Below are 20,691 nucleotides of genomic sequence, written 5' to 3'. Positions count from 1 at the left end.
TCTGGAGGTTGATGATGAGTTACTTCGGAATAAGGAAGTGATATCTGTCTCCTTTTACAAAACAGTCACCCAGAATGTTGCTAAAATATGTTTGCAGTAATCCTGAATTCTTATTATTTTTTCCTGGATGTCTACGTTTGAGCTTTTATTTATCCATTCTCCATTTTGGCTCATTTTATCTCCTGAATGTGCCTCTCACCTGCGACAAATGTAACTGCTAGATGTACGTTGACCAAGGCAAATTAAATTTCAATGCTTTATTGCACTTTTTTTTTAAATTTAAGGGTTCCGGGGGCAATGGAGTACAATGGAATTATTCATTAACTTCCGGAAGAGTAGAAAAACTCTGGGGGTGGGGGGAGGTTAATGAATTTCTCCTCTCCTGTGATGTCACCAAGCCACATCTAAAGAGGATACTAATAAGTTAGAGTCATAGAAAAGTACAGTACAGAAACAGTCCCTTCTGCCCATCTAGTCTATGCCAAACCATTTAAACTGCCTACTCCCATTGACCATAGCCCTCCATACCCTTACCATCCATGTATCTTCAATGTTGAAATTGTGCTTGCATGCACCACTTGTGCTGGCAGCTTGTTCCACACTCTTACAACCCTCTGTGTGAAAAAGTTTCCCCTCATGTTCCCCTCAAACTTTTCACCTTTCACCCTTAACCCATGACCTCTGGTTGGAGCCCCACTTGCTTTTACCCTATCTATACCTATACCTCTCATAATTTTGTATACCTGTATCAAATCCTCTCCCAATCTTCTATGTTCCAAGGAATAAAGCCTTAACCTAGTCAATCTTTCCAACTCAGGTCCTCCAGATTTTCTCTGTACTCTTTCAACCTTGAAAAAAGATCTAGTGCTTTCTCCACATACATGACAAATAAAATCTTCTTGGGTTTCCAGCCAGGTACAGGTATCGATTTTAACTGACACTTCGATGACAAACTCTGCCATTTTCATCAGGGATGATGTCTAGGCATGTCTTGTTTGATAGTATATATACCCCCCAACGTCCTTCCTTCCTGATTGGTTAGTCCCCATCCAATCAGGTTTTCACTGCCCCACCTTGCTTTAAATCAAATTCCAGTTCTTACTTAGACTGAGACCTTCGTTTTTGTTAAAGTCTTTTTCCTCTCGTTTTATTTCAATATCTTCCTTCATGAGGTGTTCCAGAAAGCCTTTGGCGCAACACAGTAGTTTTGTGCCATCAAATTCAAGCCTATGATCATGGCAGATGCAACGTTCTGCTACCACTGATTTCTCCGGGTAGCCCAAATGGATACACCTCCTGTGCTCCTTGACATGGGTTTCCACCATGTGTCCCGTCTGGCCAATATATGCTGCTCCGCATTCACAGGGAATCCTGTAAACACCAGCTGACCTGAGTCCCAGGTCATCTTTGACTCACATAAGCTGTGATTTGAGCTTCCTTATGGGTTTGTGGATTGTATTAATCCGGTATTTCTTCAGGATCCTGGCGATCCTTCCAGAAATCATGGAAGTATAGGGAAGACAGGTGTCAGCGGCAGGTTCCTCCTCATTGTTCGGTTTCGTGATTTTTCTGTTGGCCCTTTTAAGGGCCTGATTGTAGCCATCCTATAGGAATGTCGTGCTTAATCATCTTATTTCCTCATATAGACGCTCTGTGTCTGAAATAGTTTTTTGCACAGTTAATCAAAGTACAAACTTTGTAGAAGGAACTGTTGGGAGGTGTAATGGTGGCTGTTACTGTTGAGATATAAGTCCGTGTGAGTGGGTTTCCGAGAGACGCCATGCCCAAGGCTATCAGTTTCCATCATATTAGAATGTCCAAGAATGGTCGACAATAATTTTTCTGCATCTCCATCGGCCAGACAAGGCGTATGGTGGAAACCTGTATCAAGGAGCACAGGAGGTATATCATTTGGGTTTACCCGGAGAAATCACTGGTAGGAATCCATTACATTTGCAATGGCAATAGCATTGATTTCGATGGGACAAACCTACTGTGCTGCACCACTGGCTTTTGGAACCACCTGGTGAAGGAAGCCGTTGAAATAAAACTAGAGGAAAAGAAATTTAACAAAGCTGAAGGTCTTGCTCCAAGCTACAACTGTCCCCACACCTCCCCCCTTACCACCATTCCGGACCCCATTCAGTCCTTCCAGGTGAGGCAACACTTCACCTGCGAGTCTGCTGGAGTCGTCTATTGCATCCAGTGCTCCCAGTGCGGCCTCTTCTACATCAGCGAGACCCGACGCAGATTGGGTACCGCTTCGTTGAGCACCTCCGCTCCGTCTGTCACAATAGACAGGACCTCTTGGTTGCCATCCACTTCAACTCTGCCTCTCATTCCCATTTGGATATGTCCATACATGGCCTCCTCTACTGCCATGATGAGGCCAAACTCAGGTTGGAGGAGCAACACCTCATCTACCATTTGGGTAGCCTCCAGCCTGGTGGTATGAACATTGAATTCTCTAATTTCCGGTAATTCACTCCCCCTATCCCAGGTCCCTCTCTGCCTCTCTCCCCTTTCAACTTTCTGCTTCTTTATCTCTGCAGTTCTTCCATGCTTATTCCCTCCCCTCCCCCCTTTATCTTTCCTCTGATTGGTTTTCCACCTGGTGCCTCTAGGCCCTACCCCCTCCCCTATCTCTATTACTGGGCTTCAGTCCTCTCTTACCCCCCATTCCTGATGAAGGGTCTCGGCTCAAAACATTGGCTACTTTTTTCTCACGGATGCTGCCTGACCTGCTGAGTTCTTCCAGCATTGTGCTCGTATTCTTTGATCCACAGCATCTGCAGTTGTATTTTTGTGCTTTGCTCTAAATAAGAACTGGAATTTGATTGTAAACAAGGTGGGACAGCAGAAACCTGATTGGATGAGGACTAACCAATCAGGAAGAATGGACAATGGGGGTATAAATACCACCGGACTAGACCTGCCTAGTCATAATCCCTGACAAAGGCGGCACAGTTTGTCATCAAAATGTTGGCTAAAATTGATATATGTACCCGGCTGGAAGCCCGAGAAGAGTTTATTTGTCTTTCAAACTTGTTTACATCCTTCCTGTAGGAAGGTGACCAAAACTGCATACAATACTCCAAATCAGGTCTCAACAATGTCTTACATAACTTCCATATAACATTCCATCTCCTGTACTCAGTACTTTGATTCATGACTGCCAACGTGCCAGAAGCTTCCTTTATGGCCCCATCTACCTGTGAGGCCACTTTCAATGAATTATGGACCTGTATTCCCAGATCCCTTTGTTCTACCACACTCCTCAGTACCCTACCGTTCACTGTGTAAGACCTACCCTGGGTGGTCCTACCAAAGTGCAACACCTCGTATTTGTCTGCATTAAATATCATCTGCCATTTTCTCAGCTGCTCCAGATCCCATAGCAAGTCATAAACGCCTTCCTTGTCCACTACATCCCCAATCTTGGTGTCATCCGCATATTTGCTGATCCAGTTAACCATATTATTATCCAGATCATTGATATATATAACGAACAGCAAAGGACCCAGCACTGATCCCTGCAGCACTCCACTAGTCACAGGCCTCCAGTCAGAGAGGCAAACATTTACTATCACTCTCTGGTTTCTCCCACAAAGTCAATGTCTAATCCAATTTGTTACCTCATCTTGAAAGCCGAGCGACTGAATGTTCTTGACCAACCTCCCATGTGGGATCTTGTCATATGCTTTACTAAATTCCAAGCAGACCATATCCACTGCCTTGCCTTCATCAGCTCTCCTGGTAACTTCCTCAAAAACCCCTAGAAGATTGGTTAGACATGACTAACCATGCAGAAAGCCATGCTGACTATCCTTGCGCATCAAATATATTAGTCTGCACCAATCAGACTTCACAGGGGAGAAAAAGGGAGACACACCAACAAGTGATGAGGGTGATGTAGAAAAAGATTTAGCAAGGACATGGAATCAAAGGTCTTGATTGGGGAGGTGGGTATTTGAACAGATATCACCTGCATGTTCATTTTCCAAACGGAGTCATAAATTCAGCCCGTAAATTAATTCTTGTCAAAGGATTATGATTAATCAGTAAGCAGTAAGATAGCACAGGTGTGACACTGGATAGATATTTTCTCAGAACAGACCAAAATAAGTAAAGTTGGAAGATGTGGGCTGAGATTGTTTAGGATTAAGTCTTTTATTTGTGCTCAGTGGTGCAGATGGCACACAAAATCAATGGGGCAACCTCGCAGTGCCAAGTGGTCTCAGAAACAGGATGTTAATATAATCTGAATGGAATCTCAAAAGGGACTTAGAAACACAAACCAGAATTGATTGAGGGATATTAATTAAGATGCTGAGCAGGAGAAAATGAACAGAAGATGAAAAGTTGATGAAAAATTGGACTTGGAGTTGAGGTGGTGTTTGAAAAGCATGAATATTCAGAAGAAAAGCTGCCAGAAGACTAAGGGTGAAAGGATGAATCAAAACTATCATTCAATGACAGGGAATTACATACAGAACTATATATGGAAACATAATTTTAAGTGGCATATTTCAACAGCAGGAAACAGTATAATTTCAAAACTGCAGTTCCACAGTTAAGAAAATGTGATTGATTTGATCCATTTAGAAAGTGACTGTGAAGTAAAATAAACCGATGGAGAAAAAGATTATCTGGCTTAAACCTACAAAGACTGCATTGTGAGTCACTCCCGACAGTACCTGGTTCCAGATGATACAAGGAAACTTTTTTCTTGTTCTATTTACAATTCTCAATCCTGGAAGGGGCACTGCTAAAGCTCAGTACAAACTGAAGGAAGAAAGGCTGCACTAACTTCAATTTGGTGGGAAGAATTTATTACTGAAACCAGGGACACAGGTGAATCTACTTTTTTTTTAACAATTTGGCACATTAAAAATCATTTCCCTTAAAAGATCCACAGTGGCTCTTTATTTAATGTCCAACTCTGTCGTGAAGCAGAGATGTAGAGATGATCCAGGCCATGAGATGCCTCCTGGAGTCTGTCTGTTTCTTTACAATGGTGTCAATCTGATCAGGCACAGCTTTGTTTTCAGTCTCTGCCAAGTATTTGCTACATAAACAGATCAGCCATACTTAGAGGTTAAAATAGAGGCTATGCAGATTCCTTGGAACTATCCTATAAATGGTAATATTATAAATATTCACCCCAAAAATAACCTGTACTTGGGGATTATTCTGCAACTACAAGGTCCATAAGTTGCCACTGCCTTCGATAATATATTCAATGAGCTATTTCATGTATCTATAAAAAACCTCAATTTTTTTAAAGTTTTGCTTTGAGATATAGTTTAAGAAAAAATTGTGTCACTTTTACTTCATCTACCAGGAACACAGTGATTTATTTAAAATGATTCATGGTATTTATCTGTTCTGGTAAGCAAATAAAATTTGGTTGTTTTTGTTACGTGATGGTGCTGTCCCTTCAATATGCACACAGCTTATGACTTACAGGAATTAAGTTGTCTTTCTTGTTCTCCACTTCCAATGCCGTCAGCTCATCAGGGGTCAATAGAAAAAGGCGTAATTCACGAACAACTTCCTTTGCTATTTCTGGTACAGACTTGTCAAGAACTACCTGTGTTGGAGGATTTTAAAAAATTATATTAGTTTCTGGAAAAAAAACTTAAAGTTTCTATGTTGATGGCGCAGCAATATGTTGGCCACATCCTTATATTTTACATCATCAACTAATGCTGATGTGTAGAATTCATGTTCATTCCTAGATTTAAAAGAAACAACCTGGACACTTCTCCTGGTCCTAGTGCTCGAAACTCAGCTTTTGAACACAGGGCATTGCTGATATTCAACTAAATTTGCCTGATATAACGAGGCAGTGAATGGCAAGGTGATTATTACTGGGTTCCACAGCACACCTATCTGTGTACAGAAATGCACAGCCCCACATAGTATTGCTGCCATCATTTTGGCCCTTAACGATTTCAGGTTTTAGGTTTACCTGACAGTGAATGAAAATCAAATGAAATTGAAATGCAAAGTAGGGCCTGTTTCAAAATGTGAAAAAGCAACTAAATGGAGTATGCACCACAAAAGAACTGTATTTTCCAGTCCTTCATCTTTCCAAGAAGTGGTTGTTAAAAGGTATGTAAAGGGCAGCTGAAGCAATACTAGGTATCTTCAGTAAAGTAAAGTACTTTTGTTTCTGCCTGTTCCAAGTAACTACTGTAGACCACTGCCTGCCTACATTCAGCTTTCCTGCATTTTAAGATTTGATGTAGTCAAGTTTATTGGGTGAAAACTTCCAAATGTTCAGTCTCACTATGTTCAATTGTGGCAATACTCCCATTCACAATGTTGTTTCTGTTCATAATTCAGATCCACCACTTCACTCCCAGAGTGGGTGCAGGGAATGAAAACATTGTTGTGACAGTGAACTTAACAAGTACAGCTCATCCAGATGTGTTGGAAGTCCAAGAGATTCGTGTCCCATTTCTGGAGAACTGGAACAACACAACTGACGTCTTCGGGTTAAAATCCCTGCTCGAAAAGTTATGAATTGATGAATGAACCAGGTACAAAAATACATCCCTGGATTATTAAAAAGGTTGCCTCATTTCATCACAATCTGATCCCAGTGATCTTAACACAACATAGGAGTTAAGGAAGGCACTTATTTGCTTCTACACTGAGCACCAAACAGTGAACATCTTAGAAAGATGACACCTCACTTCTCAGTGACCTATGTTCAATCCGGACCACTGGTGCTATCTGATGAAGTCTGCATTTAGCAGTTGTTTTAATGGCCATTGTAATAATTTCCCCATGAAAAGGAGGCATCTCGGTTGCAGGTGGGGTTGATGAAAATGCCAACAGCATAGGTTACGTGAAAAATTTGGGTGATGTGGGGAATGTTGAGCCAAGATAGACTCAACGGGCCAAATGAAAATTTGGAATTAAATACACATAAAAATCAAATACCAGTATTATGTTTTGAGATTAGTACCTAAAATTTAACTTTTTATAAGATAAAATTAAGAGAGAACAGAAGAGCCAAGTCAAAATTCACATGATTATACTTACTGAGTTAACATGTGCCCATTCTCTGACAAAGTTAATTAAATCAGGCTCATCAATAGTGAGCAAGTCACTTTGCAGAATGACAAGCATGGCAGGATCAGAAAGTTCATGGAAGCCTTGGGTCTTCACAATACTCTGCAGACAAATCAAATGATTCTACTCTTTAAAACTGCCTGTGTAAGTACAAAGGAAATTATACATTTGAGTATACCATCTGTTTAATTAATTCTGTATGAATATTCAGGACTCAATACACAAAGATTTTCAACACATAGAATCAGTCACATTTGGAATACCAAATCTATGCCTAGTCATCAAGTATTTTTTACTGTTATTTACTTCCACTTAAAGATTTTGTCTCCCTTCTGTGTTTCTTCTAAAATGTGTAAATTTTCTTCTTGCTGTCTATTTCATTACACTTTGCAATCAGTTCTACTTGGCTGTAGACAATGCAGCCAATTGAGGTAAAATTAAATCTGATTGATATGTTCTTGGTATTAGATTAGTGAAACCATTCTGTTCCGTTCCAGAATTCCACAATAAAAATGCAAGACTGACCTCACTGCGGAGGGAGTCGGGTGTTATCAGCAGGTCATTTTTCCCAGGACTACAATTTAACATGTACCACATGGCTGGAGGGCGATTTAAATCATCTTAGGCTGATGCAAACTGTTTAAATGCAAGTTTCTACTTTCCTTGTCGGCCTTTCTCTTATTCTTTCAGTCTGCACAGGTTGAATAACTCAACCTCAGAAGTCAATTAAATAGCCAAGCACAAATTTGCCCCCATGTACATTCCAGCAGAACCCACCAGACTACAATCCCGAGTAGCACCTTATCTATTTTTCTCATTTCATTCCTTGGGAATCATCAAGCCTATTACGAAACTCCACAACATGCTGAAATCAACAAACTCAGCATAATATTAGATTAGAGTTTGCTCTAAAAAGCAATGCAGAGACCATTATTAGATTGTGAGTATTATGCTCTTTCTCTATACCATATAGGTTCTTGTGAAGAGAGTGACTATGAAAAAGAGATTTTTGTTTCTTTCACATGAATGGTTAGTCTTAACAAAATCTACATTGACATTATCACACTTTTCCATATTCAACTCCATTTATTACAGTTTTGCCCATTCACTAGTCAATTTTTTTTTTAACTTCCTGCTCCTAACCCTAACATTTACCATGCCTTCTGGATTCATTTGCAAACTTGGATTGTTTGGGCTGGGTGATGGGGGAAAGATTGCCTCACCCCCACCCTGATTGACATCTACAACCCTGCCAGTCCAGATAAAAGATGGGCTGCCAAGGCGGGGCCTCAGTCGCACCAAGGAGACACACGAAGAAGACACGATAGCGCTTCCCGTCGGAGCGGGAAGCCATTTTGAAGGAAGCCACGTGCGTTAGATTCCGGATCGGGAGTCTGTGGCTGAAACCAAAGGAAAACCGTTTTAACTAACAACCGGGATTTTCTTCGTAAAGACGACGGGCAAGTGTTCCTTCTTTCTCACCAATCCCTCTCTCCAACACGTGAAATGCCAGCGGTTCCCAAAATGGGAAAGCCTGCAGACTTTGAGTGACTTTTATATTCCATTGGACTCAGTATTCCCCTAGACAACGATAGAGCTTATTTCTGATTGATTATTACTATACCTGTGCTTTAGATTGCGTTTTGACGATGTATATGATCTGAATGTTTTGTATTAACCATACATTTGTGCCTTTATAAATAAAAACATTTGAAAATAGTACCATCAGACTTCAGCGGACCTCTCTGTCTTTGCTGGTAAGTCACCCGGTTACTGGGAACGTAACAATTTGCAAACTTGGATTGTTAAATACTTATTTTTTCATTCAGGTTGTCTGAAACCCCAAGGGCCTTGAGGAACATCATTGGTCTCAATGCTCAATAAACATTCCCTTCAGCTGTGCTCCATACCTCCTGCTTCTTAACCAATGCTGCAAAGCTGTACTTCCCATTCTGTAGACATTAATTCCCTTAATAACCTCATATAGAAGCATATCAATACCCTTTAGCAATCAGAAATTTAAAATACCCAAGAGGAACTCCAAGAAGAAAAAAGAATGTGTATCAAAATATGACAGCAATAACCTGAAATGTGTTTGCTCCTTTGGTTAGGAAGCAGCTCAAATCATATTCTTTGATGGCACTGCAGCCGCTAAGTATTTCACGATTTCCCCCACAGCCCATTAGAGTGACAAGAGGAACTGTCTTTTTCAGTTACATTTTGCAAACTATTTAAATAGCAAAAGCAGCTTAGATAAACATTTTATACATTATTAAGTTTAAAATTTATTTAAATCTTACATCCATCGCATAACATGAGGGATCTTTGTGTTACGACTTCGTACAGACATGTGAATTTAAAAGTCTAGTGGCTCGTAGGAAGAAGCTGTCCCGTAGCTTCCTGACTGTGATGCTGTGGTACTGTTCGCAAGACGGAAACAGCTAACACTGTTTATGGTTGAAAGAGTGCAGAGAAGGTTTACAAGGATGTTGCCGGGACTTGAGAAACTGAGTTACAGAGAAAGATTGAATAGGTTAGGACTTTATTCCCTGGAGCGTAAAAGAATGAGGGGAGATTTGACAGAGGTGTATAAAATTATGATGGGTATAGATAGAGTGAATGCAAGCAGGCTTTTTCCACTGAGGCTGGGGGGGCGGGGAAGAAACCAGAGGACATGGGTTAAGGGTGAAGGGGGAAAAGTTTAAAGAGAACATTGGGGGGGGGCTTCTTCACACAGAGAGTAGTGGGAGTGTGGAATGAGCTTCCAGTTCAAGTGGTGAATTCAGGCTCACTTTTAACATTTAAGAAAAACTTGGACAGGTACGTGGATGACAGGGGTATGGAGGGATGTGGTCTAGGTGCAGGTCAGTGGGACTAGGCAGAAAAATGGTTTGGCACAGCCAAGAAGGGCCAAAAGGCCTGTTTCTGTGCTGTAATGTTCTATGGTTTTATGGTTGGTGACTGGTGTCCCCGATGATCTGCCAGACCTTCTTTCTGCATTTGCTGATGTAAATGTCCACAATGGAGGGAAGTTCACATCCACAGATGCGCTGGACTGTCTGTACCACACCCTGCAGTGCCCAGCCATCAAGGTTGGTGCAGTTCCCTTATCAGGTGGTGATACAGCCAGTCAGACGGCTCTCAATGATGCCCCTGTAGGAGGTCTTGAGGATTTGGGGTCAAACTGGGGCCATTCCTGGAATGATTAGCAATAAGCGTTGCTCGCTGCCGCTTACGCACGGGGTGGGGGAGCTGGGGGGGGGACTTTGGGGTTCTCATGCTTAACTGTTGTTCATTCTTTGGGGCAGGACTTATTGTATACATTTCTCTGACATTAAGCTTGACCTTTGAACCCTTGAACTTCTTCAGTTGCTTGAGCTAGAAAAAACACTGTTGTGCTTTTTTTTTGCCACAAAGCCAGTGTGAACAACCTAACCCACACGTGATTTATTTCACCACTCCTCCAGCTGGGTAGCACTGGCTGCTACTGTAGTCCTGTGACTTCTGTAACATGCTTCGCACTTCTCAAAGACAGTAGAGCAAATAAAGTCAACAGTGGGACACCCACAACTTGGGCTCTATTTGCATTTACGTTAATTTCATAGAAATAAATCTTGCACTGCCTGTAGATTGTAGTGGGAGTATGAAATTTAGGTACCTAGAAATTAATTCATTGATAAGAGCCGCAGAAAACTATATTGACAGCTTTTTACACTGAGCCCAAGAGTGAGGTCAATTTTACATTGCACCAGTTATTGCTTGTGGTCCTGTGGTTAAAAATCAGACAACATTGAAACTAATAACAATGTCCCATCATTTTACAAGGAGAGCTACATTATAGCCATAGGGAGGAAAAGACAGTTTGATACAAGGCAATGTGACTGGAAGGACTATTTTGCAGGCCCCTTTTCCAGGGAATTCACACGAGGGGTATGTGGGTGACACAGAAGTGGAGAGTCATCAATAATGTACAAATCTGAGACAGGTGATTGGGATGATCAATCGCGGGAATATAACTAGAAGGGGAGGGCCACAATATTGAGAAGACTGCTTGAAACTAAATTTCATTCCTGGAACGATTAGCAAGCACTTCAAGTGTGCTGCGACAGCTCCATGGAAAATGGCCTATACTGTCCTTTATCAGGATAAAAATTCAGCCAGTACTCCAAAGGCAGATCTAACAGAACATTCTTGAAGGAAATAAAATACAGGGAAAGCAATTACTTCGGGAATTTAAAAAAAAGTTGTTCCAAAACAATCAATTCAGGCTCACGAAAGAAAACAAATATAGCCCAGAGGTTGATGAGCATTTTTCAGGGGATATTAGCAACTAATCACATAATATTAATGGGCTCTCCAGTTAGCCCTGATGCAGATCCTTCTGTACGGTTAGTACCAAATTTGCTGGGGACATTTGTCACATACTGAATTGCATGTTGGGAGAGTAAAGTCAGACTGGACAGGGAAATGAGGAGAGGGCAAAGGGGGCTGCTGGGATTGATTTTGTGGGAGCAGGTGTAGAGCGAAGAGCCAAATGACCTACACTGTCATTGCAATTATTAAGTAAGAATTTCACTAAAGGATCCCAAAACTAGCATTTATCCTTTATTTATGTATTACAGCAAAGATCCTGCATGCTTCTAATGTATGGCTTGAATGACTAAAGAGTGTCTTGTACAACATGGAGACTTAAACTAAAGGCTTCCAGGATAGGTATATGTGCACCACCATTTTGTAACACTATCCCATCCAAAACCAGTGCCACATAATCAGACTTGTTAACTCTTACTAAAGACCACAATTTGCTGGTCAACTTTATTATTGGAAATGACTGCTAACCCAAGAAAAGAACTCTGCATCAAAAATTTGCTTCATTTCTAAAAGCGCTTTTGTTACACACTGAAATTAGTAGAAGTGGTAATAATTTCAACTAAGAAATACCAGCACATTCCTTGCATCTGGCAATCTCCCCCCTCCGTTAAACACTCATTTTACCTCATGCTGTCGTGGGACAAAGGTCCTAATGAGCTATTCTTAGCACAGTAAGCTGACAAGAGGAAGCAATTAGTCACATCCAGCAGCTAAATTGAGCAAAATAACTAAAGTTTAACAGGATGACTTGCTGATACATTGCTACCATTCTTTGTATTTCCTGGGTCAGAATAAGTTTAACACCATACCTTTTACTTTCTCACCACCCCTGAGAAACTTTACGCTTACATTGGTTTCATTTTGATTGTTTCTTGAGGGCTATCCCTTTTATCTTGGCAGAATGGCAGATTTTTGTTTTTGTGTGTTTACAATTCTGTAACAACAGCAACTGCCCAGTGACTTAGCTCAAGCAAGTGTCAATGTAAAAATACCTTCAGAGCTTCATGCTCAGATATGCATTCAGCGTAATTTGCTTCTATTTATGTGGGGCGGGAGAAGTGGGGAGACAGGGAATGTCCAATCGTGACATTACAGCCAAGGTGGTGTGGTACACACTTTGACAGACCAGCTGTTTTCTCCACTACCGTCAACCTCACAGAGTTATATATACAGTATTTGCAAAGCAAAGGTGAATTTAAATATGATTCAGATTTTCTAAAATAAAAGGATCAATACAGGGAACAATTTGTAAAATGCAAAAATTTTTACAGCCAGTAAAAAAAAAGTAAGCAGAACAAAGGCTTGGAGTTCATTAATATAGTCATACAGACTATGATTTTTCAAAACCAGGAATAAATCAGTGGTAGGGAGCACCTCAGTAGTCTTACTTTGGTAGCCAGAAATCATCCAAAGTTTTGGGTCCAGAACAACTTGCCAGAGCGTGCATATGGGGAACTTGATGAGAGACTATATAGTTTATTTACTCTGCACAGTCAAACAGCCTGCTGACATTTTATGACCAATTTTAATTGCTTGTATAAAATGTGGGAGTGAGATCTGGCTCCTGTGGCCTAGGATATTTTGGTTTGCAGCTTCATGGTCTTCAATCTTCTGATTAAATCTAACACAAGACTACTGTCTTCAGTAGTAAGATAAGTAATTGCTGATTCTGGGATAGGTGGTTGGATTAATGGGTGTAACTTTGCGGAGGTAAGGGGAAGAGGAAGTTGTCAGGTGAGGTGAAGAGGCTGAGTTCCTTTTCCTTCTGGCTCTTTGGTCCACAAGGAAAATGTGCTAAAATTAACTCAACTATCTGGGCTGTTTTTACCTCTAGTTCTCCCTGACACCAGGCTGTTACTACAGATAAAATTATTGTGAAGTACTCGGAACAAAATTGCTGTTGGCCCCAGTGAGTTCATCAGAGCCCAAACTCCATGCTTAAAGGATTCTACCTCCTTCTGGAGGATGTCCCTTGAAAGAGCTGGTTGTAATTGCAACCAACAATTAAGCAGCAGGTTCAATGGAGATATATTTTGCAGCCACTACATGTCTGGTTTCAGTGAGCAGAGAGAATTAAAATTAGACCTTTGAGGTTAAAGATCTTCAATTGAAAATGACCAGGTTGGGAACTATCAGCGTGTAAGCAGATGAGCCAAGGTTGAAAAGTAAGGAGAAGAAAGCTGGTTAAAAGACATCCATGTCTGTTGCTGAATAATAACAACTACCGTGCAATGTCAAAACATACTTAACAACATGTAGTACAATACCCTAGGTGTGCAGATCTTCTTGCTGCCTCAGGAAAGTAGCCAGCACAATTAAAGTCGTCACCCACCCCAGGCTCTTCTTCCTTTTTCAATCGAGCAGAAAGCATGTACCATTAGGCTCAAGGACAGCTTCTACCCTGCTGTTATTAAATGGTTCATTAGTATGATGAGATGGACTCTTAACCTCAGAATCTATCTTGTTATGATTTTGCATCTATTATATATCTGCACTTTCTCTGTAGCTGTTACACTTCATTCTGCATTCTGTTATTGTTTTACCTCAATGTGCTGTGTAATTGTTTGATCAGTCTGAACAATATGCAAGACAAGTTTTTCCACTGTATCTCAGTGTGTGTAAGAATAATAAACCAATTCCAATTCCAGTGAGGACTCCATTAAATAACATTAGAAGTAGAGGAGTTCTAAAGGTGAGCCTGAGAGGTCAGCAGCAATATGAAATAACAAAGTGCCAAACTCTAGGACCGTGATAATTCCCAATGGTGCTGGAATGGAAGGAGCACAAATTGCATACAATAAGATGGTTGCAGAAATATGCCAAGAAGGTAACAAAGGTGATTATCATACAAGTAGACTTCCATACCAAGGGGGGGTCAACGTTCCCCAGGATGCTGTGGTTACTCGCTTAGGGTATGTTTATGCCATATGACCAATTGGAAATAAATTTCCAATACTTCGGAAATTCTGTCTTTCAAAAGCTCAAAGCTCAAAGTAAATTCATTATCAAAGTAGTCACATGTCACCAAACACAAAGCTGAGATTTGTTCTCTGTAAGCATTCACAGAAAACAAAAGTAGTAAAATAATAATAATAAATAAATGAGCAATAAATATAGGGGACATGAGATGAAGAATCCTTGAAAGTGAGTCCGTAGGTTGTGGAAATTGTTCAGTGATGGGGTGAATGAAGTTGAGTGAAGCTATTCCCTCTGATTCTAAAGTCTGATGGTTGAGGGGTAGTAACTGCTCTTGAACCTGGTGGTGTGATAGCTTAAAGTTTCAAGACAAGAGATTCTGCAGATGCTGGAAATGCAGAATAACACACATAAAATGCTGGGAGAAACCCGGGTCCTGATGAAGGGTCTTGGGTAGAAACACAGTTTACGTTCCTTTCCAACAGAGTCGATGTTTCAGGCCAAGACCCCTCACCAGGACCCGGGTCCCTCCAGCATTTTGTGTGTGTTACTCGAACAGCTTAAAGAATGGAAGCAAGAAAAAATCTATCTTAAGTGTACCTAGATTATAAAACTAAATTATACTGTGCACATCCCAGGAAAGTAGAACACAACCTCCATAACAGTCTGTCATAAATAATCCAGTAACAGGATAAATAAAATATCTTGTTTGTAAATAAGTTATTGCTGTGGCACCACACAGCAATCAACAGCATGCTTGTTTCAAACTGATGCTTATACTCTTCAAGTTTGGTAGATCCCATACATGATAAAGCACCAATCTTTCAGTTTGCTTCAACGTAGGCAATTGAACTGCATGTGGTCCGAGCTTGATTACAATTGATTGCTTTTGTAAAGTGAGTAAATAAAACAATTCATTTAAAAGGGAAGCCAACCAGCTGGTGTAAAAATTGGCCTTTCTCAATACCTACTTTAGTGTGGCTCTGGATGAAAGTCAAACATTTGTCTTTCATGTCAGTCTGTCTGTATGTCACCGCTGCCTGTGAAAATACAAAGCGATAAATTATGATTATCTTACAGGCTTTTGCTGTTGAGAAACATTGTGCATTCACACGTGGTACAGGTGACAAAGGAATCTGTTCAAGCTGCAAAACCACTCATCCTGAACTCTATTTACACACTTACTTAAAAATTACTACCAGATAATCCTGGCTGCCAGTAAAACTAAGGTTATCTGCAATCATGATTCCATGAAACTGTCAAGAAACTTTGTTCTTCCCAGGCTATCTGTGGTTTAACACTAAAATAATGAACTTGCTGTAAAGGATTCTGTGCATTTCCCCTGGCTGTTTCCATTACAGAGACACATGAGCTACTTTAAGAAATCTGGCAATAATACACGTTAACATTACAAAATGGCCAAAATTTAAAAACATGCAACAATTTTTGTTGATTTATATTTCTGCATACAATTAGAGCCAGTGAGAAGGGGATCAAATCCCGTCATCCATGCCTCTCCCAGCACTGAAATTATCATCAACGGGCCTTTTGCAATGCTCAGACAAAGTGGCTTCCTGGAATAAAATCTGCACTTGAACCTCACTCCCCCAGAGGAAAAGCTCCACCAGTTTCGATGCCCCTTACAAAGCACTCACATAGTTCAACCTACTTGTTCGTACTCCATTAGAGACACATTCAACTGCAAACTCTAACGGCGACTCCTACCACAATGCCTCCCAACAACTCTGCATTACTGTTCACTGCACTGTCATGTCTGTTGAGTCGCAGGGCGCGTGCCAAAAATTTACAGCTATTGTCTCCTTTTTGCTTAAGCAATGTAATGGCCCAGAGTCAAAAACATGAGTTTGCGCAGCTGCCAAAGAAGACCTCTTGGCACTGCAACTTGGTATGACAACTTTGGGACACTATCAGCACTTCTCCTGTTGGCCGATGCACCATACGGGCTCAGAGTGTCCAGCATTCCGCTACAAAGTAGGCTCCCTTATCCAGGAACGTGCTACAGGATCAGTCTGAAAGAACTTTCAAGCAGGTTTCTCCTGCAGAAATTAAACGTTGATGGTCTGTACAGCAGAAGAGATGTGACTGGAGAAGGAAGAATTGAAATTGCTGTACCAAAAGGAATAACTTGTCTCTTCTACACTCCTCCCCTCAATCCTCCACTCTACACAAATAGAGATAAATGCCCTATGAGGAAAGGCAGAACCAATCTGCTATCTCAACACATTGGCATACAGAGATATATGATCACATAGACCACATCACATTAAGTACAGACAATAGGAGAAGGACTGAAAGAGGTGGCAAAAATATCCCTGGGTGCTTTCAGCATTCACATGATAGTTCAGCTCATTTTTGTATCCTGTCTTTGTCATGTACCAATCTGTAGCTCTAGTCCTTCAAGGCATTGGTGGATGTGGGGTTATCAAAGAAGCTTTGCCAAGTTGCTGCAGTACATACTGTAGGAAGCATGTACTGCAGTCACAGGGCTTCAATGGTGAAGACCCAGTGCTGTGCAAAAGTCTTAGACACCCAAGATTTCTCATATGGTTTCAGATGCTATGGCCTTGACAGAGCCCTGATCTTAACATCATTGAGGCTGTCTGGGATTACTGGAGAGACCGAAGCTGTGAGATAGCCAAGGTCTGCGTAAGAACTGTAGTGAGTTTTCCAAGATGCTTGGATCAACCTATGACCCAAGTTTCTTACAAAACTGCAAGCAGTGTACCTGAGAGAATGGATATAGTTTTAAAGGCAAAGGGTGAACACACCAAGTATTGATTTGATTCAGTTGCTTTGCTGCTGTTTACTGCTCTTTATAGTAATTTATTTGATATTTAGAAGCTTTTCATTTCATTATCTTTGAAAGCATCTTCGCTTTACGGAATTATTTTACATGTGTCTAAGACTTTTGCACAGTTCTGTATGTATGGATGGAAATACTTACAGTGTTTATTTATTGTGTTGAAATCATCAATGCAAGTGTAACTGATTCAACAAAGCAATTTTCTTTTGTAGGCTGACAGGGAGGAACTTGGGTACAGTCTAAGTCAGACTGCAAATTCACTCTCAAATCACATCCAGATTTACTAAAGGTAAAAGACCCTATGACTGAAGAATCAGAATGTTAGCTCCATGAAGGGACAGCATGCTCAGGGTAGATGAGCTACAAAATACAATCCAGCTACCCATCATAGCTATAAATTTGAACTGGGAAAGCTTGTGTCTTTTACCAGTTGCCAGATAGAAAATGGCACAACATATCCTTCATTTTGTGAATGTGTATGTGCCCAGAAATGGATGAACAAAGAGATCATTGAGGAGCTGGGGTGAGGCCAGGAAGGAATTTAAAAACAAAGATAAGAATTTTAAAACTAAGACCATATTTGGCCAGCATGATAAACTGTAAGAAAACACTCAGGTTTTCAAAACACATTATTTTATGTAATCTATTTCATTCTTCTAATACTATTTTATTAAAATTGTTCACAAGGGCAGGGCATTGTGAGGAGAGACACTCACAAATTTCATTTTAATGATGAATAGAAGGATTTTGTTTCAAATAAAGAAACCATGTAGAACAATGGATAAGTATAGACAAACTAATCTATTGTAATGCGGGTCCTTCGCAATTCAGCATAGCGAGAGATCGAAAATCATTGAAACATGGGTGCTAAAGCATTTATTTTCAGCTTAATAAAAGGAAATAACACAGCTTTAAAATGAGAATTCTTGCACAATGCTCACAGATGGGGGAGGCACTATTCTCTACCACTAGAGGAGGGTGTGGAAGTGTACTCACAGGACATGTGAGCTTTTATACACTGACCCTGACCTTTTGCCTCAGCTCCAATGAACAGTGAGGCTTTTATTAGGAATGGCTATGCATAGTTTGCACATTAGTAGGTCAGTGTTGATCCTTAAAGTAGCCTGAGACTTCATTCGCAAGAGCTAACTGACGCTCAGCATTGCTATTCTATTCTTAGAGAGGGAATCCACCACTGGCATTTCACATTCTATTTGTGGAACTCCCTTACTGTTGGAGTAATATATATTTAAAAGATCAATGCCTAGGATCAGACTTTACTGCCAATGCAGTTTCTTCATCAGGGTCTTCACCTTAGATAATGGACGGATACCCAAGAGGTCAGTGCCAGATTAACAGACCTATTGAGAGATTACCTTTAAACAGAGCCCTGATGAAGTAGCCTCGCCTTACCCTTGTTAAGAGAGCATCGTACTTGGGTGCTGTATGCAGTACTTATCATATTACAGGGAAGATGTGATTGCATTGGAGAGGGTATGCAGGAGACTCATCAGTATTTTCCAGGGCTGGAAAATTTTAGTTGCCAGGATACATCGAGGCTGTTGTCTTCAGAACAGAGGAATCCAAGAAGAGACTTGATTCATATGCATAAAACTATGAGGGACCTATGTCTTTTAGCATTCAAAACCAGCAGATATGATTTAAAGCAATTTCTTGAAAAAATAAAGAGGAAATTCTGAAATTATTTTTCACAAGCAGGTGGTAGAAGTCTGGAACTCATTGCCAGAACAAATGGGAGAGGCAGAAACCCCACAAAAGTTTGTTGTGCACTAAACAAGACATAACCTGCAAATACCAGAAGACAGGATGAGGCTGGATAACTTTACCCCAACCACCATAGTCAGGATGGAGTAAGTGGCTTCTGTGCCATAGGTTTTCAATTCATTGGGGGGGGGGGGGGGGGAGGGGGATAGAAGGCAGGATATTGGGGCTGAGAGTAAAATGGATCAGCCATGTTGAAATGGTGGAACAGACTCAATGGGCCAAATGGCCTAATTCTGCTCCTATATCTGATGGACTTATGGTCTAATACTTCCAAGTCTGGCTCTCAGATGGATGCCTACAACTGCATTGCTGAACAGGATGGTGAAAACTGCAAAGCCTTTCGACCTAACTATAAAATACTATACTATGGATTCTAAAAGTAAGAAGTTTTAAAATGAAAGAATTAGCATTTGCCCATTGTTCTATAACATGCTTTTAATCTACTAGATCAGGGGTTACCAGCCTGGGGTCAATTACCTCATAGTACATCATATTAGCTTTCACTTCTGAAAGTAACCCCAATGACTCATTTATTAAGCCAGTTGTCTCCATGCTTCTGAGGTTCACAATTGATTCAAATATGCAAGGCTGTTAAATCAAAGGAGATATTGGCCCAAAGTTCAAGTAAAATTTATTATCAGAATACATTCATGTCACCACATACAAGCATACTGCAAGCATACTTAGCAAATCTATAAACAGGATCAATGAACAAGAAATTGTGCAAATGCAAATAGAAAACAAATAATAAATAGTGAGTATGAAATAAAATGAAAGAGCATGAAATAACAAGATAAAGGGTCCTTAAAGTAAACCATCAGTTGTGGGAACAGCAGAAATAGAATGAGTGTAGTTATCCCCTTTCGTTCAAGAGCCAGACAGTTGAGGGGTAGTAACTGTTCTCGAACCTGGTGGTGCAAGTCCTGAGACAGCTGTACCCACTGCCTGATGGGAACAGCGAGAAAAGAACATGGCCTGCGTGGAGAGGATTCCTGATGACAGATGCTGCTTTCCTACAGCAATGTTTCATGTAGATGTGCTCAACAGTTGGAAGGGCTTTATATGTGATATACTGGGCTGAATCCACTACCTTTTGTAGGATATTCCACTCAGATGAATTGGTGTTCCCACACCAGGCTGTAATGCAGCCAGTCTGCACCCTTACCGCCATGCATCTGTAGAAGTCAGGGGTAAGTTTTTTACATAAAGAGTGGTGAGTGCGTGGAATGGGCTGCCTTCAGCGGTGGTGGAGGCGGATACGAGAGGGTTTTTTAAGAGGCTCCTGGATGGATACATGGAGCTTAGAAAAATAGAGGGCTATGGGTAAGCCTAGGTAGTTCTAAGGTAAGGACACATTTGGCACAGCTTTGTGGGCTGAAGGGCCTGTATTGTGCTGTAAGTTATTACATTTCTAAGTTTGCCAAGTTTTTGAAAACATGCCGAACCTCTGCAGACTCCTGTGGAAGTAGAGGCTCTGCTATGCTTGCTTTGAAATTATATTTATATGATGTGTCTAGGACAGGTCTTCTGAGATAGTGACACCCAGGAGTTTAAAGAGTCATGAAGGTATTGACCCTGTCAGGGTAGTGACATCAAAACTATTAGTTGCAAAATGCCCCGACTGATGTAAACCTAGCCAAAAAAAAATTAGCTAGAATTACATCAGTCTAGCCATATTTAGTCAAGCGTCCATCACAGAGAAAGCTATA

The 20,691-nt window shown here is 40.8% G+C and overlaps 1 protein-coding gene across 2 annotated transcripts in view; it reads right to left on the bottom strand.

The window, feature by feature from the left end:
- Nucleotides 1-20,691, bottom strand: part of LOC140736882 (BTB/POZ domain-containing protein 19-like) — a 168,983-nt gene that overhangs the window by 11,096 nt on the left and 137,196 nt on the right. For both annotated transcript variants that reach the window (XM_073062891.1, XM_073062890.1), the window contains 3 exons: nt 15,345-15,413; nt 7,057-7,188; nt 5,468-5,593 (listed from right to left, as the gene is read on the bottom strand). In XM_073062891.1, the coding sequence (XP_072918992.1) occupies nt 5,468-5,593; nt 7,057-7,188; nt 15,345-15,413 (327 nt within the window). The remainder of the gene's footprint in view (nt 1-5,467; nt 5,594-7,056; nt 7,189-15,344; nt 15,414-20,691) is intronic.

This window comes from Hemitrygon akajei, chromosome 12 (assembly GCF_048418815.1).
Source record: "Hemitrygon akajei chromosome 12, sHemAka1.3, whole genome shotgun sequence".
NCBI lineage: Eukaryota > Metazoa > Chordata > Chondrichthyes > Myliobatiformes > Dasyatidae > Hemitrygon > Hemitrygon akajei.
Note: the sequence above shows the minus strand (reverse complement) of the source record. Positions and strands in the feature narration are given on the sequence as shown.